We start from the raw sequence: 26,959 nt of genomic DNA on the forward strand, positions 1-26,959 counted from the left end.
GTGCTCCCTGTTATCATCCCCTGCTTTATTTTTATCCCTTTGCTGTGTGTGGATCTCTCCAACTAGAATGTAAGCTCCACGAGTTAAGGGATTTGTTTTTTTACTGCCGTCATCCTCACCGCCTAGCCGAGTGCATAGCACACATGTGTTGAGTCAAAGAATGAATCAGTTTAATCATGTTGCTCTCCCAGCTAAGAATCTTACAGTGTTGCCTCACATCTCCGTGCCTTTGCCCATGCTATTCCCTCTGCTTGGAAGGCCCTTCCTCCCCCTAGCCTGCCTGGAAAACTTTTACTCATCATTCAAAACCTGACCCAACTGTCGCCACCTTTGTGAAGCCCCTGCTGCCAGGTAGAGTTAGCCAACGGTCCCTCCGTGACCCTGCAGTCCTGTACCTGCCTCCATTAACGCTGGGCTCTTGTGTGGTTTTCCCATCTGTCTTCTCCAGTGAACTGTGTGATCTTCCTGAGGACAGACACCACATCTTCTCATCCTGTTTCCCTAGGGTCTAGTCCGCTGCCTGCACAGCCTTAGTATTTGGTAAAGGATTGCTGACTGACTGAGTAAATGAACTGACAGATGAGGGAAGGAAGTAGAAAGGAGGGAAAGAGGGACCATCTCTTTGCCTGTAGATGTCCTCAGGGTCCCCCTCACTAGGGAAGCTCCCTGTTCTCTAGACTGACCTCAACCCCTCGCCCCTTCATCCACACTTTCTAGAAACAGGTGCTACCCTCTTGGCCACAATGACCTTAGCTCCCAAACTTCAAAATCAGCAACCATGATCTGAGTAGATTTATTCTGTGTTTTTAGAAATAACAAGAATGAATTTTTGAAATCTATCACATGTAGGCCTGTGGCTGCTCAGGTTTCTGTTAGGGTGAATGTGACCAAGAATCAGAGCTTACGGATCTAATGCATACTAACTAGAGGATAGTTAGAAGCTACTGTACAGGCGAGTGCAGAGAAAACCCATCCACAATCCTACATCCTAGAGATGCTAAACATTTTTTTTAAAAAAAGTATTTCATTTATTTTAGAGAAAGGGAGAGAGAAAAGAGAGGGAAGAGAGAAAAGTGACAGCGAGGGAAAGAGAAACATTGATCAGTTGCCTCCAGTAGGCGCCTCGACTGGGGATTGAACCCACAATGTTTTGGTGTACTGGGTAACGCTCCAACTAACTGAGCCGCCTGACCAGAGAAGACTTTTATATTTTTAACAGAAATCTCCATCTGTAAGGGTGTTTCCCTCACTGGACCAGGCCTTCCTTCACTATCAGTGGAAAAGGCGTGGACTTAAATCTTCATAACAATCTTACTCTTGTTTATTGTGCTTTTTCTGGAAACCTTCGATAACTGTCTCCACCCCTAAAGTCTTCTTTTGTCTTTGGGTGAAGGTGGTATTTATGGCGATGGCTTTGTCATTTTGGTGAGAATTACTCAGTTTTCTTGGGTCTCCCCCATGTATGCATGTACTAAACTTTTTTCTCTTGCTAATGTCTCATGCCAATCTGTTTAGACCAGCCAGAAAAACCTTGAAAGGCAGAGTAAAATTTTTCTTTCCCAACAGTTTAGGCAAGTAAGCCAGGAGAACTCACTGGCTGGGACATGCTGGTTCAGTGGATAGAGCATTGGCCTGCGGACTGAAGGGGTCCGGGTTTGATTCCAGTCAAGGGCACATGCCCGGGTTGTGGGCTTGATCCCCAGTAGGGGGCGTGCAGGAGGCAGATCAATGATTCTCTGTCATGGATGTTTCTATTTCTCTCTCCCTCTCCCTTCCTCTCTGAAATCAATAAAAATATTAAAAAAAAAGAAAAGTCTCAAAGAAAGTTCATATCAGTAGCCTATGGGAGCTGGTAATGATCATTGAAAAATATTAAAAATAAAGATTGATGGAAGGGCCTGGATACCAAAACCCATTGGTGAATCCCTGACTCAGACTATAATTAGATTGAGAGATCATAAAAATGTATGGTTAATAAGATTATGAAAGTTGGGTTGTTTTAAGCAGGTATTATGTAAAGAAGTTATGCCAACTTTATCTGAATGTTTAAATAGGACTGGATATTATGTCTGGCTGTGGAACATTTCCCCTACCCAGCACTGTAAAACCAAAACTTGTTGATTAAATCTTAATGGAAGCTATAGATAAGATAGTTCATTCACCCAGCACACAGCAGAGTCAGACACTGAATACCAAGAATTGTAGTGGAGGAATTAGGGTAGCTTTATTGCAGGGTACCACACAAGAAGAACTGGAAGCTATCACTTAAAAACCCAGATCACTGATGGCTTACAATTGGGGGTTTTAAAGGCAAAATATCATGATTAAGCACGAGTAAGAAGTTCAGGGTTGTGGGCTGCGTTGTTCATTGGTCAGTTCTTGTGCAAGCTTCAGCAATTTTCTTAATCTCATTTTAGTTCGTGGTGGCATCCTGTCCAGGGTCTTCTTAACGCCAGGTGGTCCTTTCTGCTTAATGATTTCTGCAAGACATCTTGGGAGTGTGAGTCAGTGATGTTATCTTAAGAGCAGAAAAAAACAACATCAGAGCTATACATCCTATGCTTAACAGTTACTTTCTTCTAGTATCTTAAGCAAAGTATAATTTCTTTTTTTTCCCAATATTTATTTACCTTTTATGTAAGGCCTAATATAATTAATTTTTAATTACAGTCCTTCAGATGTTTGGAGAAAAACTCTATTTAGTTCTAGAATAGCTTTACAGGCCACACTTACAGAATTTCAACTAAAAAGAATCTTTGTCTTTCTTTTTACACCAAGCAACCTACATGGTTGCTTCCTCAAGCAAAGTATACTTTCATATTCTTTCTTTTTTTTTTTTAAATATATTTTATTGATTTTTTACAGAGAGGAAGGGAGAGGGATAGAGAGAAACATCGATGAGAGAGAAACATCGATCAGCTGCCTCCTGTACATGTCCTACTGGGGATGTGCCCGCAACCCAGGTACATGCCCGCGACCGGAATTGAACCTGGGACCCTTCAGTCCGCAGGCCGACGCCCCATCCACTGAGCCAAACCGGTGCTGGCTTCTTTCTTAAACTTACTTTACATGGAGGCCTCCAGGCCCCAGGATATGACTAAATTCCAGTGCAACTAAGACTCTTAAAAGAACTAATTTAATAATTTCAACTAAGTGCTAAATTTTAGTACACCTATCCTATATAACCCTATATAATAAAAGGGTAATATGCAAATCAACTGAACAGCGGAATGACTGGTTGCTATGATGCGCACTGACCACCAGGGGGCAGACACTCAACACAGGAGCTGCCCCCTGGTGGTCAGTGCGCTCCCACAGGGGGAGCTTCACTCAGCCACAAGCCAGGCTGATGGCTGGTGAGTGCAGTGGCAGCAGCCTCTCCCGCCTCCATGGCAGCACTGTGGCCACCAGTCAGACATCCCCCAAGGGCTCCTGGACTGCTAAAGGATGCAGGCCGGGCTGAGGGGACCCCCCCCCCTCCCCAGTGCATGAATGTCGTGCACTGACCCTCTAGTTATGTTATGATTTGCTATGTTTCAACAGTTCACAATCACGTAGTTTTCTTTAGAAATTGAGGTTTTTAGCAGTTAAAAAGCCAAATATATATCATTGAAACTACTAGGAAAAATAAGTGAATCAACTTAGAATGCAAGGAAAGTAGGATATATGTTTTCACTAATGGAAGGTATTAGGTATAGGAATACATTTTTTGAGGGAAATTATAAGAAAATAAGTTTGCCCTAAAATAAGTTAATTATGTCTGAATGAGGAAAGTTATATAAGGTTCGTGAAAAGGATTCTCAAGAAAGGAAATTTTCTGTGTGGTCAAGTAAGATTGGAATGAATTTAAGGAAGCAAATTTAGGTACTAAAAGTAAACTGGCCCTAACCGGTTTGGCTCAGTGGATGGACCGTGGGCCTTCGAACTCAGGGGTCCCAGGTTCGATTCCGGTCAAGGGCATGTACCTTGGTTGCGGGCGCATCCCCAGTGGGGAGTGTGCAGGAGGCAGCTGATCGATGTTTCTCTCTTATCGATGTTTCTGACTCTCTATCCCTCTTCCTTCCTCTCTGTAAAAACAATTAAATATATTTTTTAAAAAAAGTAAACTGATGCAAAATTAATTTGGTTTTTCTCTCTGTTTAAAGGATAAAGTTTTTATGGACTATTGGTCTGTTCTTCCTAAGATACAGTACTGAAAAAAGTTTTTTGCCAAGAAAAGATTCTATTTTATATCAACATCATATTCTGTATCCTATGATGCCTTAATTACTCAAGAAAACTGAATCATCTCAATAATAAGAACAAAGTTTTGCCTGGCTGGAATGGCTCAGTGGTTGAGCATTGACCTATGAACCAGGAGGTCATGGTTCGATTCTCAGTCAGGGCACATATCCGGGATGCAGGCTCCATCCCTGGTGGAAGGTGTGTAGGAGGCAACTGATCAATGATTCTCTCATCATTGATGTTTCTCTCTCTCTCTCCCTCTTCTTCCTCTCTGAAATCAATATATATATTACTTTACATGCAGGCCTCCAGGTCCCAGGACATGACTATTATATATATTAGAGGCCTGGTGCACGGATTCGTGCACCAGTGGGGTCCCTCGGCCTGGCCTGCACCCTCTTGCAATCTGGAACCCCTTGGGGGATGTCGGACTGCTGTTTTGAACCAATCCCCACAGGCCAGGCCGAGGGACCCCACAGGTGCATCAATCTGTGCACCAGGCCTCTAATATGCATATAAGATCTTTGAGATTCATCAGTCTGTTCCATGTTTCCATGCCTGTATGTTGAGTGTCTGCCCCCTGGTGGTCAGTGCGCATCATAGCTACTGGTCAAATGGTTGCTTAGGCTTTTATATACAGTAGGTCCTTGGGTTACGTCAGAGATCCATTCCTACAGCGCAACGTAATGCGATTTTCGCTGTTAAGTCAGAACCCACCTACATAAGCACCTGGAGCACATACACAGCAGTAATGAAGTGAAACAGTAAAAAAATTTAAAAGAAAGATAAAATTTAAAAGAAATATTCCTGACCTTTACTTGTGGTAAATAAATAATAAAAAACATAAAGCACATATGTACATATGTTGAAATGATGGAACTGTTTTTAAAAAATATATATTTGTATTGATCTCAGAGAGGGAGAGAGATAGAAACATCAATGATGAGAGAGAATCATTGGTTAGCTGCCTCCTGCACTCCCCCCACTGGGGATTGAGCCCTCAACCCGGGCATGTGTCCTTGACTGGTTTCGAACCTGGGACCCTTCAGTCCACAGGCTGACGCTCTATCCACCGAGCCAAACCGGCTAGGGCCTATTTTTTTTTTTTAATAAATAAATGGGAGATGGCGACGTAACGTGAGGACTGTCTGTATACAGATATAAAAGAACAGTCCTGACTGGTTTGGCTCAGTGGATAGAGCATCGGCCTGCAGACTGAAAGGTCCCAGGTTAGATTCTGGTCAAGGGCATGTACCTTAGTTGCAGGCACATCCCTGGTATGAGGTGTGCAGGAGGCAGCTGATTGATGTTTCTAACTCTCTATCCCTCTCCCGTCCTCTCTGTAAAAAAATCAATAAAATGTATTTTAAAAAAAGAACAAAGTTTTGCTAACAGTTATGTAACCTTTTGTATGTTTTTGAAATCTTTTATTGTCATTTTGGTTAACTGAATAAGTATCCTATATAATAAAAGCCTAATATGCAAATTGTCGCCTCTGGTGGTTGCCCTGCAGATGGCGACCAGCAGTGGTGGCAGGGGGAGGAGCCGTCGCCTGGCTCCCAGGCACTGAGGGAGCTGGGTGCGCAGGGGGGCCTGGTCCCAATCACGCCACAGGCAGGATGGTGAAGCAGGTGAGGGGGCAGCGCCAGACCAAGGTGGGGTGCCAGGCAGGGCTGCGAGGCTGGGGGCGCAAAGCTGGGGGTGTGAGCTGGGGCCCAATCTCTGTAGCGAAGGCCACCCCAAGGGACCCCACCCATGCATGAATTCGTGTATCGGGCTTCTAGTTGTTTCATAATGACCTATAATCCTATTAAATATTTTAGAACAGCTTGATAATTTGACAAACTTCCCCAAATTCCAATTTTAAATATAAATAGAACCTTTTTCTTGACCTGGAACTAACTTTGAGGTGTTCCAGAGGGCCCCTGGAACATCTCAAAATATTTTTGTTCTCTCTATAAAATAGATATTAAACTGATTAGGCTTATTTGGTATGTTAAATTACATGGGAAGCATTGTGAAATAAGTGATGATAAACTCCTAGGATATATTATATGGGTAAAGAATGGCTGTAAATTAAACAAATAGTTGGGATTCTGGGAAACCCAAAACAGCTTCTTGGTTCTGTCAGTTTCCTTGGTAAATTCCTTTTATATATATTCTTTATCCATTATAGTACATTGAAACTAGATTTCATTCAACTGCCACTAATTAAGGGTTATCGATATGTTCTTATTGTTGTATATATATTTTCCAGATGGATTGAAGCCTTTCTCTGCTGCAAGAACGATCCTTTACAGTGGCAAAGAAATTGTTAGAAAATGTGTTTTGCATTTGGTGAATACCTTCCATGGTCTCTAGTGATTGAGGCACCCACTTCACTGGGTAAAAATCATATGAACCTTGATGAAGGCCTTGAAAACTTCTTAGAAGTATCACTGTCTCTATCACCCTCAATCATCAGGCAAGCTTGAGAGAACTAGTGGAAAAACCAGAATTAAGCAAGACAAGACTTAATTACATAGGACTGAATGATGGGGATGATTACTGTTTTGTTTTTTTAAAATATATTTTATTGATTTTTTGAAGAGAGAAAGGGAGAGGGGTAGAGAGTTAGAAACATCGATGAGAGAGAAACATCGATTAGCTGCCTCCTGCACATCTCCTACTGGGGATGTGCCCGCAACCAAGGTACATGCCCTTGACCGGAATCGAACCCGGGACCCTTCAGTCCACAGGCTGACACTCTATCCACTGAGCCAAACCAGTTAGGGCGATGATTACTGTTTTTATGACTTTTTGTTTCATATATATCTGGTTCTTTAATTTTTGTTTCTTCCCCAGATATAAGGAAATCTTTCCTCTTAAGCTAAGTATGACTTAGAACAATTTGATAAATTATACCCTTTGTAAGCAGAACTGAAACAATTCTCCTTTCTCCCTGATTGATCCCTCCAGAATTCAGAAACTCTCAGTGAGTATTCTTATTTTCATGGTCATATTGTTATTTGTATAAGTTCAATAAGAATCTGTTCTTCTTGCATAGGACACAATTGGAAACTGGTTACATTATCAAGGCTTTGACTAGGAAGTCAAATTAGAGAAACATGCACAGACTCAGATATGACCAGACAGCTTTAAGGAATTAAAATTGACTTATGGAAGCCAATAAAACCCTTTGAAATACTGGCTTGACAACCTGCTTACAAGGTTCCTAGTGATCTTACCAGGTGAGTAAGGAAGGTCATTTCCTGGCTGTTACAGAGACTTAAGGTGTTATGGTGATCTCAAGAAGAGAGGAATTCACCCAAAAATCTATACATATTGCAAGGAGTCTGATGGTAAGTCCTTGCCTTGGTTTTTCTGGCCTTGAGAAGTCTTTTAAAGTTCAATCTGAAGATTCCTTATGAAAAATTCCAGTAATTTAAAAGAGTATCTATAGTTAATTGCTATTCTTGCTGCTCCTATGTAAATAACAGGATAACTTTATTGAATCTAGACTTATTTTGCAAACAAATTAGTCTTAATTTGACTGTCTTTGGTAAAAATGGGGGGTGATTTTTAACTTTACTTATTTGGGTGACCTGGTTAACAAAGTATTACAAGTTTCAGGTGATTTTAGAGAGAAAAATTATGTTTCAGTAAAACTATAATATACACTTGAGGATATCAGATTCTAGTTGTCTTTGAGGTTTTATTTTCCCCCTATAAACTGGACTGGGTCCTGAATTCTTCTAGTTTCCCCAAATATTTGGCTGTAGCTCTCCAAACTCACGTTTCTAATTTTCTCCCTCTCTTCTGACTTGGAATCATTGAGAAGTGAAACTGCCCTTTTCCCTGAAGCCCTGCAAACAAACTGACATTAGATGACTTGTAAACTCCCAGAGGAATCTCCACAATAACTAATACATGGACAATCTTTGTGCCTATTGCAGAAGGATCGCCAGAGATATTCAAACTGAAAAATCTATCAGACTGCCACTGCCTGCCTTCACTCCATCAAAAGATGTTTCAATCTTGACATCTAGAAATCTTGACTGGCTGCACCCTTGGCTCAGAAACTTTTATAATTTGCTGCAATCATTAACCATTGTTTTCTGTTTGTTTCCATGGACACGCCTCTTATTAATTACCTGATTGCTTGCATAATACAGGCCTACCTTTGGGGGCCTAACTGCAAGACAGCCTCCTGAAATGAGGCACAACTTTGAACTGAACTGACCTAGTCTCAAGCCTGAGACTGGTTTAATGCAGCATGGAACTTAGCTTCTGAAATGTGAGACTCTTATTTGAAGTTTCACATGTGGGAGTGTGGGAGAGCAAAATTTGCCACCCCAAAATATGTCTCTTTGGCATAAGGATTACTTTAGGCTAGTTCCTGTGGCTAATCTAATAATAAAATTAAAATGAGGCAGATTAACAGGAGAAAAACAAATTAAAGTTTAATAACATTCATACCTCCTGTATACAGGAAAACTGAGTAAATTGCCCAAATGGTGGGAGCCACCACCTTAAATACCACCTTCAGCTGAAAAAGACCTTGGGAACGGAGAGCCAGTTATGGGAGGTTACCAGGAAAAGCAAACTAAACAAGTGTAAGCTTGTTATGCAGATTTCAGCCCAGGCCAATAAATCTATTGTTAACAGTTTCTTCTACAGATTTGGATATCTTCTTCCTGGCACAGTAAGGGAAAGACCCTTACATCTATAAGATTTTCCTTATAAGGTAAACGTCCTTTTACAAAGGGTAGCTTCTACAGTGGAACCTCCTTTCTAATTCATTCTGGAAGGCAGTTTGAAAACCGAATCATTTTTTTCTTTTTTTCCCATTAGAAAACATGTAAATTGAATTAATCCATTCCAGACTCCCAAATGATTCCCTGTTTTAACCTTTCTTATATATAGTACATGTCTAATGTACTGTTTAATCTATAAACAATGTAAATGAAAATTTAGCAAAAAGGAAGTGAAATGTACAGTTAAAAATGAAAATTTAATAATAAGCAGCAACAACAGCAAAAAAAAAAACAAAACCCCAAAAATATTCACAGTATTTTATGAAAATCCAATACTCTTTCATGATAAAAACACGTAAAGTCAGTATAGAAGGGGAACTTCTTCAACATAAAAAAAAGCATCTAACACTGAGCTAAACTCACAGCTAACAACACACCTAGGCAGTGAGAGATTGATGCTTTCCTCCTAACATCAGGAACAAAACAAGGATGTCTGCTCTCACCACTTCTATTCAACATAGTACTAGAGAGTCCTGCTGTAGCCGTTGGTCAAGACAATGAAATAAAAGGCATCCAGACTAGAAAAAAAAACGTAAAACTATTTCTCTTTCCAGATGACATGACAAAGTAGATAGAAAATCTGGAGGAGTTCAACGTGATTACAGAACAAGATTAAAAAATCAATTCTATTTCTATATACTTGCAATGAACAATATGAAAATGAAATTTATATAGACACACAATTTTATTTACAATGGCATCAAAATTAAAATATTAGGAATGACACTAATAAGAGTTCAATATTTATAATCTGAAAATTAAAAAGCATTGTTGAAAGAAATGAAAATTTAAAATACATAGAAAAGTATGTGCTTATCAATTGGAAGATTAACATAAACATTAATTAGTATTGTTAAGATGGCACTGCTACCTAAATTGATCTACAGATACAATGCAATCTCTACCAGAATCTCAGCTGGAAAAAAAGAATCCCAGGTGATTTATTTGTAGAAATTGATAAGCTGATTCAAAAATTCATAAGGAATGCCCAGCCAGTTTGGCTCAGTGGTTGAGCACCAAACTAAGAACCAGGAGATCATGGTTCAATTCCTAGTGAGGGCACATGCCCAGATTGCGGGCTCAATCACCAGTAGGGGGGGACATGCAGGAGGCAGCCAATCAATGATTCTCTCTCATCGTTGATGCTTTTATCTTTCTCTCCCTCTCCCTTCCTCTCTGAAATCAACAAAAATCTATTTTTTAAAAAATGCATAAAGAATTGGAAGAGATCCAGGATATCTAAAACAGTAGGAGGACTCACACTTCCTGACTTTAAAACTTACTATAAAACAACAGTAATCAAGATCTCGTGGTACTGGTATAAGGATACACATAGATAAATGGAATAGGATTGAGAGTTCAGAAATCAACCCATGGCCGAAACCGGTTTGGCTCAGTGGATAGAGCGTCGGCCTGCGGACTCAAGGGTCCCAGGTTCGATTCCGGTCAAGGGCATGTACCAGGGTTGCAGGCACATCCCCGGTGGGGGATGTGCAGGAGGCGGCTGGTCGATGTTTCTCTCTCATCGATGTTTCTGACTCTCTATCTCTCTCCCTTCCTCTCTGTAAAAAATCAATAAAATATATTTAAAAAAAAAAAAAAAGAAATCAACCCATGATCAAATGTCAAATGTTTTTTTTTTTAATTAAAAAAAATATATATATATTTTAAAAAATGTATTTTATTGATTTTTTACAGAGAGGAAGGGAGAAGGATAGAGAGTCAGAAACATCGATGAGAGAGAAACATCGATCAGCTGCCTCCTGCACACCTCCCACTGGGGATGTGCCCGCAACCAAGGCACATGCCGTTGACCAGAATCAAACCTGGGACCCTTCAGTCCACAGGCCGGCGCTCTATCCACTGAGCCAAACCAGTCAAGGCTAAAATATATTTTTATTGATCTCAGAGAGGAAGGAAGAGGAAGAGAGACATAGAAACATCAGTGATGAGAAGGAATCACGGATTGGCTGCCTCCTGCATGCCCCCCACTGGGGACTGAGCCCACAACCTAGGCATGTGCCCTTGACCAGAATCGAACCCAGGACCCTTCAGTCCCCAGGCTGATACTCTATCCACTGAGCCAAACTAGTTAGGGCTGTGATTTTCTTTAATACTATGCTAAAAAGCAAAATAGGATCTAGGTTTGATATGTAGCTTTTGCTACTTACCTCAATACTATGTGGGGTTTTTTTTTGTCTTTAATAGTTGATAGTCAATATTATATTAGTTTCCCGTACCCAGCATAGTGGTTAGACATTTATTAAACTTACAAAGTGATCACCTGATAAATCTAGTACCCACTCCCACACCATAGTTATTACGCTATTATTGACTATATTCCCTATGCTGTACTTTACATCCCCGTGACTATTTTAAAAGTGAATTTGTACTTCTTAATTCCTTCATCTTTTTCACCCAGTCCCTTAAAGCCCCTCTCATCTGGCAAACATCAAAATATTCTCTGCTCATCATTGATGTTTCTCTCTCTCTCTCTTTCTCCCTTCCTCTCTCTGAAATCAATAAAAATATATATAAAAAATATATTCTCTGTATCTATGAGTTTGTTTGTTTTGATTGTTCATTGTTTTTCAGATCCACATATAAGTGAAATTCTATGGTATTTGTCTTTCTCTGAATTATTTCACTTAGCATAATACATTTTAGGTCTATTTATCTTATTGCAAATTGTAAGATTTCATTCTATTTTATGGCTCAGTAATATTCCATTGCATATTTGACCATCTATCAATGGACACTTAGGTTGCTTTCATATTTTTGTCTCTTGTTATAGACTTTGTTTTATAGTCTATTTTGTCTGATATATGTATTGTTTCCCCAACTTTTTTTTCTGTAATCAGTGCCAGTTTTATTTCTCTGGCTAAGAGATCCAGAGGTGATTTGAGGCTTACATTTAAAAAAAATTTTTTTTATTGATTTAAGAGTGGAAGGGAGAGGGAGGGAGAAACATCAATGATGAGAGAGAATCATTGATCGGCTGCCTCCTGCATACCCGCTACTGGGGATCGAACCCACAACCCAGACATGTGCCCTTGACCTGAACCGAACCTGGAACCCTTCAGTCCGCAGGCTGATGCTCTATCCACTGAGCCAAACCAGCCAGGGTTATATTTTAATAGTTATTTCACCAAGAGTTCAGGGGCCTCCATTGCCCTTATAAGCTGGTTGCAAATTATTTGATTCTTTTTTTAAAAATATATATTTTATTGATTTTTTTTACAGAGAGGAAGGGAGAGAGAAACATCGATCAGCTGCCTCCTGCACACCTACTGGGGATGTGCCCGCAACCAAGGTACATGCCCTTGACTGGAATCGAACCTGGGACCTTTCAGTCCGCAGGCGACGCTCTATCCACTGAGCAAAACCAGTTACGGCTACTTGATTCTTACTTATTAAAGAACTTTAATTCTGTCTGTGACACAAGTTCATTAAAAATACATATAAGTGCCCTGACCAGTTTGGCTCAGTGGATAGAGTGTTGGGCCATGGGCTGAAAGGTCCCGGGTTCAGTTCTGGTCAAGGGCATGTGCCTTGGTTGTGGGCTTGATCCCCAGTGGGGGGCGTGCAACAGGCAGCTGATCCATGTTTCTCTCTCATCGATGTTTCTAACTCTCTATCGCTCTCCCTTCCTCTCTCTAAAAAATCAATAAGAATACATTAAAACATACATATTAGCAAAACGAAAACTCACACCACACAGAAATGAGCACAGTTAAGTTTTTGATGTATATATGTATGTATATATGTATACACACATGCATGCAAACACACCACTTGGGATTTTTATCGTATATATGTGAGCTGATACTAAATATGCTCTGTAACTTATGTTACTTTACAATATGGAATGAACATATTTTCATGCCTTTGTGTAAAACTTCCTAGTTGAAAAATAGACCTGGAGAATGGGTCAAAATACAAAATCCAGTAAGATGCTGGTTAACAAGTAAACTATCTAAAACAAAATTCTACCAGATGATGAAAAGTAAAATGAAGATAAAAGATACATCAGAATATGCTAACAGAAAGCAGGGGCCAGATTTTACTATCAGGTAAAAAAAAAAGAATTCAAGGGCTAAAGCACACAGGATAAGGTTGTCCGCGAGAATGTCTTTGCTTTTAATGCATCATCACAAACTTGTTTCTTACTCTTATTTCTTCTCTAAGCCTTTCCAACTCATATATTCCTCTTAGCATTTCTTCAGGGTTCAAATGCCTAATGGGAGTGTCTTCTTTGAATGCCTGCACAGGTTGTCAACCCACTTCTAAGGTTTCCTTCTGCCTCCTGTGGAACATCTTCTGAAGTGTGGTCTTCCTCAGCCTTTGGCATGTTCTATGGCTTTCCTTCATTTTCATCACAAGACTTTTGCATGTTGAGTATTTTTCTATTATTTCCTTTTTGAATAAATTAATCCAGCAGGGATCCAGCGGATTTTTCTCCTTCTTCCCTCACTCAATTTGTGTTGCGCCCAAAAGACCAAATGTCCTAAAAGGATCCAGGGCACTTTCCCAACTTCTTTTTTCATTTCCACTTGCCTGAAATATCTTTTTCTATTCCTTTATTTTCAATCTGTGTATCTTTTGATCTGAAGTGGTTCTCCTGTAGGCAGCATATGGATGGGCCTTATTTTCTTCTCCATTCAGCCACCCTGTCTTTGGATTAGAGCATTTAATCCATTTACATTTAAAGTAACTATTGATAGATAGGTATGTAGTTATTGCCATTTTATTATTCAAATTTTTATCCCCTTTTTCTTCTTAAAGAAGTCCCTTTAACATTTCTTGTGATGATGAATTCCTTTAGTTTTTTTTCTTATCTGGGACAGTTCTGTATTTCTTGATCTGGGTGGTGGTTATTCAGGTGTGCCTATATAATTACTAATATTGAAAAATTGTGCTTTATGCACTTTCCTAGATGTGTATCTTCCCATCTCAGTAAGTGGCACCATCTTCCATCTGGTTACTCAGGTCAAAAATTTTGAAGTCGGTACGCAAAGACCACAAGGGGGTGCAGCAAGAAAGCATAAAAAAATGCGGAGACAAAGAAACAGGACACAAATGACAGAAATGGAGGAAAGCAAACTGCTGGATATAGAGTTCAAAACCACACTTTTAAGGTGTTTCAAGAACTGTCTAGAAGCCGCCGATAAATTTAGTAAGGCCCTTGAAAAGACTGGTGAGACCGCCAATAAATGTTGTGAGATCCTCAAGAAATCTAGTGAGACCCTCGATGTTGTGATAAAGGACCAACTAGAAATTAAGCATGCACTGACTGAAATAAAGAATATTATACAGACTCCCAACAGCAGACCAGAGGAGCACAAGAATCAAGTCAAAGATTTGAAATATGAAGAAGCAAAAAACATGCAACCGGAAAAGCAAAATGAAAAAAGAATCCAAAAATACAAAGATAGCGTAAGGAGCCTCTGGAACAACTTCAAGTGTACCAACATCTGAATTATAGGGGTGCCAGAGGAAGAGAGAGAGCAAGATATTGAAAACCTATTTGAAGAAATAATGACAGAAAACTTCCCCTACCTGGTGAAAGAAATAGACTTACAAGTCCAGAAAGTGCAGAGAACCCCAAACAAAAGGAATCCAAAGAGGACCACACCAAGACACATAATTAAAATGCCAAGGGCAAAAGACAAAGAGAGAATCCTAAAAGCAGCAAGAGAAAGAAAATTAGTTACCTACAAGGGAGTACCCATACGACTGTCAGCTGATTTCTCAACAGAAACTTTGCAGGCCAGAAGGGAGTGGCAAGAAATATTCAAAGTGATGAATGCCAAGAACCTACAACCAAGATTACTTTACCCAGCAAAGCTATCATTCAGAAGTGAAGGCCAGATAAAGAGCTTCACAGCTTTTTCCTTAAAAGCTAAAGGAATTCATCACCACCAAACCAGTATTATATGAAATGCTGAAAGGTATCCTTTAAGAAGAGGAAGAAGAAGAAAAAGGTAAAGATACAAATTATGAACAACAAATACACATCTATCAACAAGTGAATCTAAAAATCAAGGGAATACATAATCTGATGAACAGAATGAACTGGTGATTATAATAGAATCAGGGACATAGAAAGGGAGTGGACTGACTATTCTTGGGGGGGGGGGAGGGGTGTGGGAGATGCAGGAAGGGACTGGACAAAAATCGCGCACCAATGAATGAGGACAGTGGGTGGGGAGTAAGGGTGGAGGGTGGGGTGGGAACTGGGTGGAGGGGAGTTGTGGGGGGAAAAAAGAGGAACAAATGTAATAATCTGAACAATAAAGATTTAATTAAAAAAATTTTTTTGAAGTCACCTTGACTTTTCTCTTTATCTTATACCCCATATCTAAATAACCAGAAAACCTTGTCAGTTTTACTTTCACCCCTTCTCACCATCTGGTTTGATCCACTATCATCTCTCACCTGGACAAAGGCTGTAAGTAGCCTTCTAACTAATCTGTCCCCTTCATCCTTTGACCCTCCAGGTTTGGTTTATTTTCTCCCTAGAAACCAGTTGTTGTTTTTTTCTCCTTTGACATGAAGATATTTCTTAATGAGATAAATGTAGACCCATGTGTAACAGATACTCCAATTAAGATATAAAACATTTCCGCCGAGGCCGGTTTGGCTCAGTGGATAGAGCGTCGGCCTGCGGACTGGGGGGTCCCAGGTTCGATTCCGGTCGGGGGCATGTGCCTGGGTTGCGGGCACGTCCCCAGTGGGGGATGTGCAGGAGGCAGCTGGTCGATGTTTCTCTCTCATCGATGTTTCTGGCTTTCTGTCTCTCTCCCTTCCTCTCTGTGAAAAATCAATAAAATATATTTAAAAAAAAAAAAAAAGGATAAGAGAAAATTTAAAAAAAAAAAAAAAGATATAAAACATTTCCTCTGTCCCCTCAAAGTTCCAAAAGGATCCCTTTTTGGGAGTCAATCCTCACCCGAGGATATTTTTTCCCTGTTGATTTTTAGAGAGAGTAGAAGGGGGAGAGAGAGAGAGAAAAACATCAATGTGAGTGCCTCCCATACTCGCGCCACAAATGACCAGGGCTGGGATGGAGCCTGCAACAGAGGTACATGCTCTTTGTGTTCTTTACTGGAAATGAACCCATGACCCTTCAGTTGGAGCCAAACCGGCTAGAGCCAGAAGGATCCTATTTATTTATTTATTTATTTATTTATTTATTTATTTATGAATGAAATTTTAAGGCCAGTTTATTAAGTTCATTAATTGTTTTTTCTTAGAAGAAAGAAAAAAGGAAAATCAACACCCTCTCAGCATAGGCACAGATGCTGTGGCAGTCTAAGCCTCTGCGGATGAGGATGGTCCGTCAATTGGTCAAGTCACTCCCTGGGTCAGCAGTGTTGTAGTCTGGGTCATCCTCATCATCCTCCAGCTCCAAGTCATCTATTTCCTGGGACGACGATGCATCTACCTCCACATTGTTTCCAGCATCCTCCAAGAACTGGGTATCAGATGTGTCAAGATTGTGATCTGTTTCAAATAGCTGTTTCCTACTTATTTATTCCTGCTTGTTTTTTTTCCCCTTCATTCTTTTTAATTTTCAAGAATTCTGCACCAAACTTGGCTTTCCAACTTAAGAAATTCTCAACAGAAGTGCAATGAAATAATTGCTTTTGGGCTTCTTCTGCTGCTTTTTCTTTTTGTTTCTTTTCTTCTCCTCCTAGTTTTTACTTGATCCACCATTTAATTTTTCTTGTACAGCTGTCACTAAAGTAAAGATCATCACCATACCAAGGTTTTCTTCTGCCTGTAATACTAATAATTTTAAGATGCTTGAGACAACATTATCTCCTAGATTTTCCTGGGAGAATATTTCATAAAGGAGGACTTCATCTGGATATTTCTCACCATATGTAAACTTGAGTGTAGTCTGGACAGTTTCATCATTTTCTCCAGCCTCAGATGTCATAGTAATGGTGAAGCTAGGAGAATTTTCTGATAATACTGTAAAGGAGTCGGGGTACATGGACTCCAGAGCCTCCAGCTCCTTGCGCTGCTCCTCACCCCTCACCATACTTTGTCATCATTGCACTCATTGCCGCCCATGGATCGCCCAGACACCCAGGCGGTGAGCCATAGCTGGGACCACAGCTGCACTGGGAGAGCGGGCAGTGGCCAGGCTGGCTCAGGAGCAGAGTCCCTGGCTGGGAGGCCCGGGCCCCCAGAAGGACCCTTTTAAAGCCAGTATCAGGTCATGTCATTCCTCTGCACAAAAGCTCCCGGTTGGCTCTCCATCTTATTGAGATAAGGCTGTAAACAGTCTGCGCCGCCCCTCCCCCATTATTTGTTATCTAATCTTGGAGTTCTTTCCTCTTCCTTGAGTCCACTCCAATTATATTGCTTCCTCACTATTCCTAGAACATATGTCTGGTACTTTCCTGCCTCAGGGCCTTTGCACATGATTTTATGGCTCTTTTCTGAAATGCTCTTCTGCTGTATACCTGCTTTGTTTAGGTCTCTGCTCAAATGTCACCTATCAGAAGAGGCCCTCCCTCACCATTCTAAATAAAATAACCTTCTCCACACCATTGCATTGCTTTATTATTTTTCATAGTACTTATGTCAATCTGATATTATGTATCTGTATGCATAAATCTGTTACTGTCTCTCATGTAAGTTCTATGAGAGGAGGAACTTCAGGGCTTTTGTTATAGCTCTATCTCCAGTGCTTAAATCAATCAATACCTGACCATATAGTGGGTGCTCAAAACTATTAAATTAATATCCACAGATTCCAGTTTGTTTACCATCATGTCACCTGGACTAGTGCACCAACCTAACCCATCTCCCTGTTTCATGTCTGGTTCTTTCAATTCATTTCGCACACCATAAAATTATCTTTATAAAATTCAAATCTGATTTCACTTTCTTTCTTAAAACCCTTTGAAGGCACTCTTTCGCCCTTCAAAGTCCCTAACATGACTTGCAAGGTGTCTGTTTTTTGGCCCTGACTACCTGGCTACCTTGCCTTTTTCCTCCAACCACCCTGGACTGTTCTGAGTTCTGAGCTGAAACCAGTCTCTTACTTCAGGCCATTGGAATATACTTAACTCTCTGCCTGGGATATTCTCTTTCCCACCAGGGTCATTTCCTACCGGAGACCCCTCTGACTTCACACTAGGTTAGCTCTTTCAGAGTCCAACTGCAATCTCATCCCTGCTGGCACTATTTTTGTAGCATGAAAAATATCTTGAAAAAAAAGAGAAAAATATCTTGAGTACACCACTGATTTATGTACTTTTGTAGTGTTATTATCCCTTTAAGGATCTGCTGCCTGGCCAGTGTGGCTCAGTGGTTCAGTGTCGACCTATGAACCAGCCCGCAACCCCAGCATGTGCCCTCGGCTGGAATCAAACCCGGGACCCTTTATTCCACAGGCCGATGCTCTATCTGCGGAGCCAAACCAGCTAGGGCTAAAAAGAATATTTTTAAAAAAAACTATACTAAAAAAAAAAAAATCTGCTGAATGCTATGGTTTCTAAGAATAATGTTCATTTGCATATATTTTGGATATTCTATTAAGATTCAGACAGGTATTAAAAAAACATGTGGAGTAGTAGACAAATGTTTTCTTTTCCTCTTCTCTTAGCTCTTTAACTTCTTGTGTGCTCTTGCTCTGGGAAGCAGGACCTGGCCTTTGGGTTCCCCTCTTCTTCCCTCCAGGCAATTAGTTTACCTTTGCCTTTCCCTCTCCTAAGCACCAAGGGCGCTTCTTTTTATTATTATTATTATTTAAATATTTTTATTGATTTCCTAGGGGAAAGGAGAGGGAGATAGAGATAGAAACATCAATGATGAGAGGGAATCACTGATTGGCTGCTTCCTTCACACTCCCCACTGGGGACGGGGCCTGCAACCCAGGCATGTGCCCTGACCTGGGAATCAAACTACGACCTTCTGGTTCATAGTTTGATGCTCAACCACTGACCCATACCAGTTGGGCCCTTCTTTTTATTTTTTTAATTTATCTTTATTGTTGACAGTATTACTGATGTCCCCCTTTTGCTCCCATTGACCACCTCCAGGCCCTCTCCCTGCCCCACTCAGGCCTTTACCACACTATTGTCTGTGTCCCTGGGCTATGCATGTATGCATATAAGTTCCCTGGTTAAGCTCTCCCCACCCACCCTCTATCCCTACCTTCCCTCTGAGATTCATCAGTCTGTTCTATGCTTATGTCTCTAGATCTATTTTGTTCATTAGTTTATTTTGGTTCATTAGATTCCACATGTGAGTGAGATCATGTGATCCTTGTCTTTCTCTGACTGGCTTATTTTGCTTAGCATAATACTCTCCAGGTCCCTCCATGCTGTCTCAAAGGATGCAACCACTATGGAAAAACAGTATGGAGTTTACTCAAAAAATTAAAAATGGAACTGCTGTTTGACCCAGTGATCCCACTTCTAAGAATATATCCTAAGAAACCTGAAACACCAATCAGAAAGAATGTACGCACCCCTATGTTAATAGCAGCACAATTTACAATAGCTAAGATCTGGAAACAGCCCAAATGCCCACCAGTAGATGATGGGATAAAAAAGCTGTGGCACATTTACACCATGGAATATTATGCAGCTATAAAAAAGAAGGATCTCTTACCCTTTGAGAGAGTATGGAGAGACCTAGAGATAATTATTCAAGGGCCCTTCTTTTGTTTCTATAGTTTCCTGAGTCTACACAGCCCAGTAGGCCCACTTCTATTATCTTTGTAACTTTCTACATAAATGTCCTCTTATAATCTGAAAAAAAAAGACCAACTTTTGATATGTGCTTTTAATTCCATCCCTTGTCAGTTCTAGCGACCTCCTAGAACTGTCATCAGCAGCATTCTTTCCCTTTCTTCTTGTTTTCTCCTGGACTCTCTCTCTGATTATATAATATATAACAATTCAATGTATATCTTTTTATTTTTCCTGCCAGAAACATAATTTTACTATTTAAACATAGTGAAAAATCTAAAAAAATTTCAAGCAAGATAGAAAAGTCCAAAGTTAAGAGTAACCAATTCTCTAGACCAGTGATGGCGAACCTATGACACGCGTGTCAGAGGTGACACGCGAATTCATTTTTTGGTTGATTTTTCTTTGTTAAATGGCATTTAAATATATAAAATAAATATCAAAAATATAAATCTTTGTTTTACTATGGTTGCAAACATCAAAAAATTTCTATATGTGACACGGCACCAGAGTTAAGTTAGGGTTTTTCAAAATGCTGACATGCTGAGCTCAAAAGGTTCGCCATCACTGCCCTAGACTCTCACCATCAAAATTAAGCAATGTTCCCATTTGATGACTATTACTTTATACATTTTTTAATCACTGTATATCTTTTCCTATAAAGCTTTATTCTACTCTTTTTTAATATTTTATTGATTTTTTACAGAGAGGAAGGGAGAGAGATAGTTAGAAACATCGATGAGAAACATCGATCAGCTGCCTCCTGCACATCTCCTATTGGGGATGTGCCCGCATCCCAGGTACATGCCCTTGACCAGAATCGAACCCGGGACCTTTCAGTCCGCAAGCCAACGCTCTATCCACTGAGCCAAACCGGTTTTGGCAATTCTACTCTTTTTTAAAAATATATTTTATTGATTTTTTACAGAGAGGAAGGGAGAGGGATAGAGAGTTAGAAGCATCGATGAGAGAGAAACATCAATCAGCTGCCTCCTGCACACCCCCTACTGGGGATGTGTCCACAACCAAGGTACATGCCGTTGACTGGAATTGAACCTGGGACCTTTCAGTCCACAGGCCAATGCTCTATCCACTGAGCCAAACCAGTCAGGGATATTCTATTCTTGAATAACTTTTTAGCATAAATTCTCAGGAATATTTATTTAAAATTAACCATTTTAATGATTATTTTGTTAGTCATTGCCATATTTCTTGCCATACCTTTTTTAAATAGAATTTACTGGGGTGACATTCGTTAATAAAATTATATAGGTTTTGGGTATACAATTCTACAATACATTTGTATATTGTATTGTGTGTTACCACCCCAAGTCAAGTCTCCTTCCATCACCATTTATCCCCCCCTTTACCCTCTTCTACCTCTCCCACCCCTCTATGATACTTTTGTTAATCCTTACCCGAGGATATTTTCCCATTGATTTTTAGAGAGAAACAACATGTGAGAGAGACACATCGATTGGTTGTCTCCAGTACGCCCACTGACCAGGGCCAGGGATGGAGACTGCAACCAAGGTATGTGCCCTTGACCAGAATCTAACCTGGGATCCTTCAATCCACAGGCCAATGCTGTATCCACTAAGCCAAACTAGCCAAGGCCTTTTATTTTTTTTTAATTTTTTTAATTTTTTTTAATCTATTTTATTTATTTTTTACAGAGAGGAAGGGAGAGAGACAGTCAGAAACATCGATGAGAGAGAAACAACGATCAGCTGCCTCCTGCACACCCCCTACTGGGGATGTGCCCGCAACCCAGGCACATGCCCCTGACCGGAATCGAACCTGGGACCCTTCAGTCCGCAGGCCGACGCTCCATCCACTGAGCCAAACCAGTCCCGGCTAGCCAAGGCCTTTTAAAAACACTCTCTTCTTTTGCTCCTGTTTCTCCATCTGCCTCTACAAGGTCTTCTTTCCTGTTTCCTATTTGGCTCAGTCTCTTTCTCTCATCCCTTAAATGCTATTTCTGTGTGATGCTTTCTTTATTAAAAAAAATACATATTATTGATTTCAGAGAGGAAGGAAGGAAGAGAGAGAGAGAGAGAGAGAGAGAGAGAGAGAGAGAGAGAAAGAAACATCAATGATGAGAATCATTGATCAGCTGCCTCCTGCATGCCCCCTAATGGGGATCGAGCCTGCAACCCAGGCATGTGCCCTGGATCAGAATCAAACCAGGACCCTTCAGTCCGCAGGCTGACATTCTAGCCACTGAGCCAAACCAGCTAGGGCCTGTGTGATGCTTTCTTAAGCCCTTTTCCCAGTAGGCTTCTCAAGTATCTAAGGTATCTCCACTATACTTTATATACTGTTATACAATGTTTCACATTAATACACTGAGAAGAGTACAGCATCTCTCCTATGGTTTTTCTTCTAAAAATGAATAAGCTAAATTTAATAATAAGGAAACATCAGACAAACCAAAATTTGGAGGTAGCTACAAAATAACTGGCCGGTACTCTTTAAATATGTCAAGGAAATGAAAAACAAAAGAAAGACTGAGAGTTCTTCCAGAATAAGAGACGAAGGAGACATCACAACTAACTGCAATGTATGACCCTGAATGGCACTGTGGTCCAGAAAGAGGACATTAGTAGAGCAATTGATGAAATTTGAATAAGGTCTGTAAATTACTTAACAGCATTGTACCAATGCTAATATTGCAATTTTACTAACAGAATGCAGTTATGTGTGTATAAGAGATCTGTTTACTCCAACTTTTTATTTCAATGCAATCCCAATCCAGCATGTTTTTGCAGTAGTTGACATGATGAATCTAAATTTTTTATGGGAATGCAAATAAACAACAACAAAAAAAGTTTCACATTGTGAGTTTGTGTTTCTGAACTCCTCCAAAGCTGGGATTGGGTTTATCCTGAGAGATCAATCCAGTGCACTTTTTTTTTGTACTCATCACACCTGTCACTGATGTCTAGATCCATGAGTACAGGGGCTGTGTCCATTGTTTGCTAATATCCCTTATGCCTGACATAGAATAGCTGCTCAAAGAATATCTTTTTTTTTAACTTATATCTGCTTATTTTTTATTGAGTTAAGTATAAAGGCCCAGTTAATCAATTCATTAGATTGGTCAAGGCAAGACACTTGAACTATAAAAGAATTTTAAAAGCGGTTGGTCTTTTAGTCGTTTCTCTGGTATTCACACACGTGTGCACACATACCCACACACACAAACTGTTAGAGGATTTTGCATATAAGATCTCCCCCCATAATTTTGTATAACTTGCTGTTCAAAATCTGCAGTATTTTGAAACCTATATAAGTAGGACATAACCAAATTAGAGATGTCTGATAAACTCTTATAAAGGGAGAACTTCAGCTTATTCCCAAAAAGATCAATTCTAAACAATAAAAAAGGAAAATTCATATAAAATCACAACAGATTTAACAGACATCCTTGAAAAAAAAAACAAATTCTAACTCATTTTGCAATTTTTTCAAATATGACTAAGGAAAAATGGTACAAGTAGTAATGTTTACATTTTTAGAAAACTATTAATTCAGTGGATTGGGAGGAGAAAAATTACTATACAGTATCATTGCACCCCACGAATGTGCAGAATTCCAAAATGTGCCAGCACTAAAAACTGTCTTGCATTGAGGTTTTCCAAGAGGTACAACGAGCCTGCTAAGAAACATCTGGTCTGTACTAACAGCTTGCTGTCTTCAGTACAGGCCTTCATAATGTCAGTCACGCTGCTCTTGCAAAAATCCCGTAATGTAAGAGTTTTCAGTGCTGATAGGTGGGGCTATGATCGATGATGTGGGATTGAATCCATATGGACATTGAGCTTCATTCCATGTCAAGAATTTGAACAAGCTCTTGCATGGATGGAAGATGACCAGATTCCAGCTTAGACCATACAGGTACATCATTCAAAGTTATTTCAAATGCACCTGTTGACATACACTGGTTCTCAATCATGTTGCTCAAGAAGAAAACCATCATAATGCATAGACCTTATTTTCTTGGCCCCATTGCCAGATGCTAGGAGCTTGCATGCCAAAGAAAGCAAAAGGATCCTTGCCAACAATTATTAAGCCTATTAAAACTAGTTTGAAGATTGACAGGAAAGATGCTATGTGTCTATATATTGGTTGAGGGAGGTAATTCTCTCCTTCAATGTGGATGTCTGGGTACCGCTGGCTAATAACCCGCATGTACTCCTCAAACACCCGCCTATAACCTCAGGAAACACAAATCTGGAACTTGAGCAGCGGGCCAGTGGCGTACTGCATCTTTAATCTCTTGCTAGGCACGCCGCCCAGGTTGGCCAAAAAGCTGCTCCTGACCAGCGGGGATGCCGCCACCAGGAGTAATAGCAAAAGCTTCATCTTCCTCGAGCCAGCCACTTCAGCAGCACTCAGACTAAGACTGCAGCCAGTCAAGGCCCAGCGGAAGCCGGGAGCCGCTCTCAAAGAATATCTTTAAATGAATTAATGATGTGAATTAAAAAAATCCTAACCCACAATTTATTCTTGCATTTCTTTCCTGGGATCAGCCCAAATTTAGCCAGATCAATAAAAATTTACTAATCATTTGGCCTCACTGGTCTCCCTACCTCTTTTTTTTTTTTTTAAATATATTTTATTGATTTTTTACAGAGAGGAAGGGAGAGAGATAGAGAGCTAGAAACATCGATGAGAGAGAAACATCGATCAGCTGCCTCCTGCTCATCTCCCACTGGAGATGTGCCCGCAACCCAGGCACATGCCCCCGACCGGAATCGAACCCGGGACCCCCCAGTCCGCAAGCCGACGCTCCATCCACTGAGCCAAACCGGTTTCGGCGGTCTCCCTACCTCTTATCATCCCTCTCCCTGCAATCTAATAGTCTGCAACAGAAAATTTTTTATAAGTCTGATTTTGTTCCCTTTCCCAAAACTCTGCTATCTCCCCATTACCGAAAGAATATGTAGTCAAGCTTCTCAACTTGGGTTCAAGGATTTGGCCCCAGTCTCCCTCTTGAAAACTCTCTGGGTTTATTTATTAAGGACTTATTATATGTCAAGCACTGGGCTAGTTACAGGAGTTCACAAATTAGTTGGGAAGACAGGTATCTAGATTAACTTTTTTTATATATATATTTTATTGATTTTCTACAGAGAGGAAGGGAGAGAGATAGAGAGTTGGAAACATCGATTGGAGAGAAACATCGATCAGCCGCCTCCTGCACATCTCCTACTGGGGATGTGCCCGCAACCCAGGTACATGCCCTTGACCGGAATTGAACCTGGGACCTTTCAGTCTGCAGGCCGACGCTCTATCCACGGAGCCAAACCGGTCTCGGCTAGATTAACTTTAATAGGGGGTGATATTACAGGGTCTGTGACTGCAGTTGCAGACAATGCATTATAAAATACTAGGTTTTTGCCCTCTGCAATGTCCAATATGGTGGCTACCAGCCACATTTCAAGTGCTCAACAGCCACATGAAGCCAGCAGCTATCATATTGGACAGAACAGCATAGATCATTTCAATTATCCATGGAAGGGGTGGTTAGTGTAGGTGCTTCAAAGAGAGCAAGGGCCACTTCCCATACAGGCATTCTGTGGTGTTAGCCACCAGTCAGTCCCCCAACCCCATTCTCCCACTCACCTTCCCCATACCTTGGCTGGGGTGTATTATGGCACAGGCTCCCAATAGAGATAATGCATGAAAGTACTTTTGCAAAACATTAAATGATACAGAAATGTGATATAATAGATTCAGTTCTTCCTTTCACCACAGTTTTGGTTATTTCAAGCAAATTCTAGCTCTTTTCTCAAATTTCTCCCATCCTTGTAATTTATGCCAAAGAGTTCTGAAAAGTTACACACAGGCAGCATTTATACCAAGTAAAAATATAGATTATACTTACCCTGATGCTTTCACAAGCCATCTATCAAGGAACCTACTTCATCACCTGCCTTTTCCTCTGTCAAGTTCCCTAGAAAGGAAGGACACAGATTAAGATTTCCAAAATATTTATTTTGAAATTGGAAAATAAGGGAAAACTAAGTAATGGGAATTGGACCCGAATCGGGGTTTTCTGGAAAATCATAAGTACCATCCTCTTCTGCTTCCTGATGCTTATCCAGTTTAGCAATCAATTCTTTCGCTGGATTGAAGACGCCATTGGTCTGCTGGTCACAGACGTAGCAGCGCGGGGTCGTGCGGAAATGCTGCAGTGCACAGCTCTCGCAGAAATAATGCCTGCACTTGGTGACGACTGGGTTTTGGAAGGACTGGCGACAGATGAAACACTTGAATGGTATTTCCTCACTATCGCTTCCCACTTCATAATTTTCATCTTCATAGACACCATAGCGACCCTCATCAAGCTCACGTTCGATCTGCCACCCATGCTTGTAATCTGATCGGTCATGGAGGAATTTGCAGCTGTCTCCGAAGCCACAAAAGCCAGTCTCCTTATAGTCCTTACAAATGTCGGGCTGGTAATCCCAGCGCACGGTGGCACGTAGATGCTCGGGAGCTCGGATGGGGCCCTTCCGCACCATTCCGGAGGAAGCATTGCCCATAGATGTATCCTTGGGTTTCATGTATTTCTGATAGTTATTGATTCCCCGATAGATCTTGTCATCTTCCTTGCCTCTCAGCTCCTCCTGGATCTTCTGGCTGCGCTCAAAGATGGCTTGTGCGTCACGCTCCTTTTCTGTGTCTAGCTCGTAGACAGCAGTCGCCCCCATATCCTCTGGCCCCACGGGTTTCGCCGAGCGGGTGGACTTGTAGACCACACGGAGAGTCTCAGCCTCATTCCCCTTCCCATCCCCCTCCTCCTCCTCGCTACTCAATTCACAGTAAACCACCTTCTGTTTACCACTGCCACGGGTCTTCTGTATCATCGGATTGTGGGTCGCCCGCTTCTTTTCGCGACGAACCACAGTGCTGCCTTCGTCGCTGCTGCTGCTGCTGCTGTCTCCGGGCTCTGGGTCGCAGATCGGGCGCTTCCTGCGGCCTACAGGCCCCTTTCGCCCAGGCTTTTTGAACAGGAAGGTGCACACCTGATCCGTCGCCTTTCCAGGGGAAAGTTGCTCTGCCATTGTGCAGTCCCGTGCTCCGAAACAGAGGCTTCGCGTTACTGCACGCTCCGCCGAGAAGCCCGAGCCAAGTGCGCCCTGGGAAACTGGAGCACTCGGGTGCGCGAGTGCGCCGCTCTAGAACCCTGCGGGCCACCGTCCTTTCCGCCGC

General features: G+C 41.0%; 1 protein-coding gene and 3 pseudogenes across 6 annotated transcripts; all 4 read right to left on the minus strand.

Moving 5' to 3' along the window:
• Nucleotides 1–2,205: 2,205 nt before the first annotated feature.
• RNF113A (ring finger protein 113A) lies at nt 2,206–26,935 on the minus strand. Of its 3 annotated transcripts, none has more exons than XM_081081289.1 (3): nt 25,818–26,935; nt 25,629–25,697; nt 2,206–2,480 (listed from the first exon to the last, which is right to left on the minus strand). In XM_081081289.1, exons 1-2 carry the CDS (start codon nt 26,809–26,811, stop codon nt 25,639–25,641), a joined length of 1,053 nt encoding a protein of 350 aa, XP_080937415.1. In that variant the 5' UTR covers nt 26,812–26,935; the 3' UTR covers nt 2,206–2,480; nt 25,629–25,638. The 3 variants fall into 3 exon arrangements, with proteins under 3 accessions (XP_080937415.1, XP_080937414.1, XP_080937416.1); XM_081081288.1 differs by having other exon boundaries at nt 2,206–2,518; XM_081081290.1 differs by having other exon boundaries at nt 2,206–2,491; nt 25,818–26,872.
• LOC308511276 (transcription elongation factor A protein-like 8) lies at nt 13,110–13,536 on the minus strand (annotated as a pseudogene). The gene has a single exon. The product of its transcript is annotated as a transcription elongation factor A protein-like 8 (transcript).
• LOC308511790 (RWD domain-containing protein 1-like) lies at nt 16,363–17,070 on the minus strand (annotated as a pseudogene). Its single transcript has one exon. The product of its transcript is annotated as an RWD domain-containing protein 1-like (transcript).
• LOC308511273 (thioredoxin reductase-like selenoprotein T) lies at nt 23,518–24,196 on the minus strand (annotated as a pseudogene). Its single transcript has one exon. The product of its transcript is annotated as a thioredoxin reductase-like selenoprotein T (transcript).
• Nucleotides 26,936–26,959: the final 24 nt, after the last annotated feature.

The sequence above is a fragment of the Myotis nattereri genome (genome assembly GCF_964212035.1).
Source record: "Myotis nattereri genome assembly, chromosome: X".
Taxonomy (NCBI): Eukaryota; Metazoa; Chordata; class Mammalia; order Chiroptera; family Vespertilionidae; genus Myotis; species Myotis nattereri.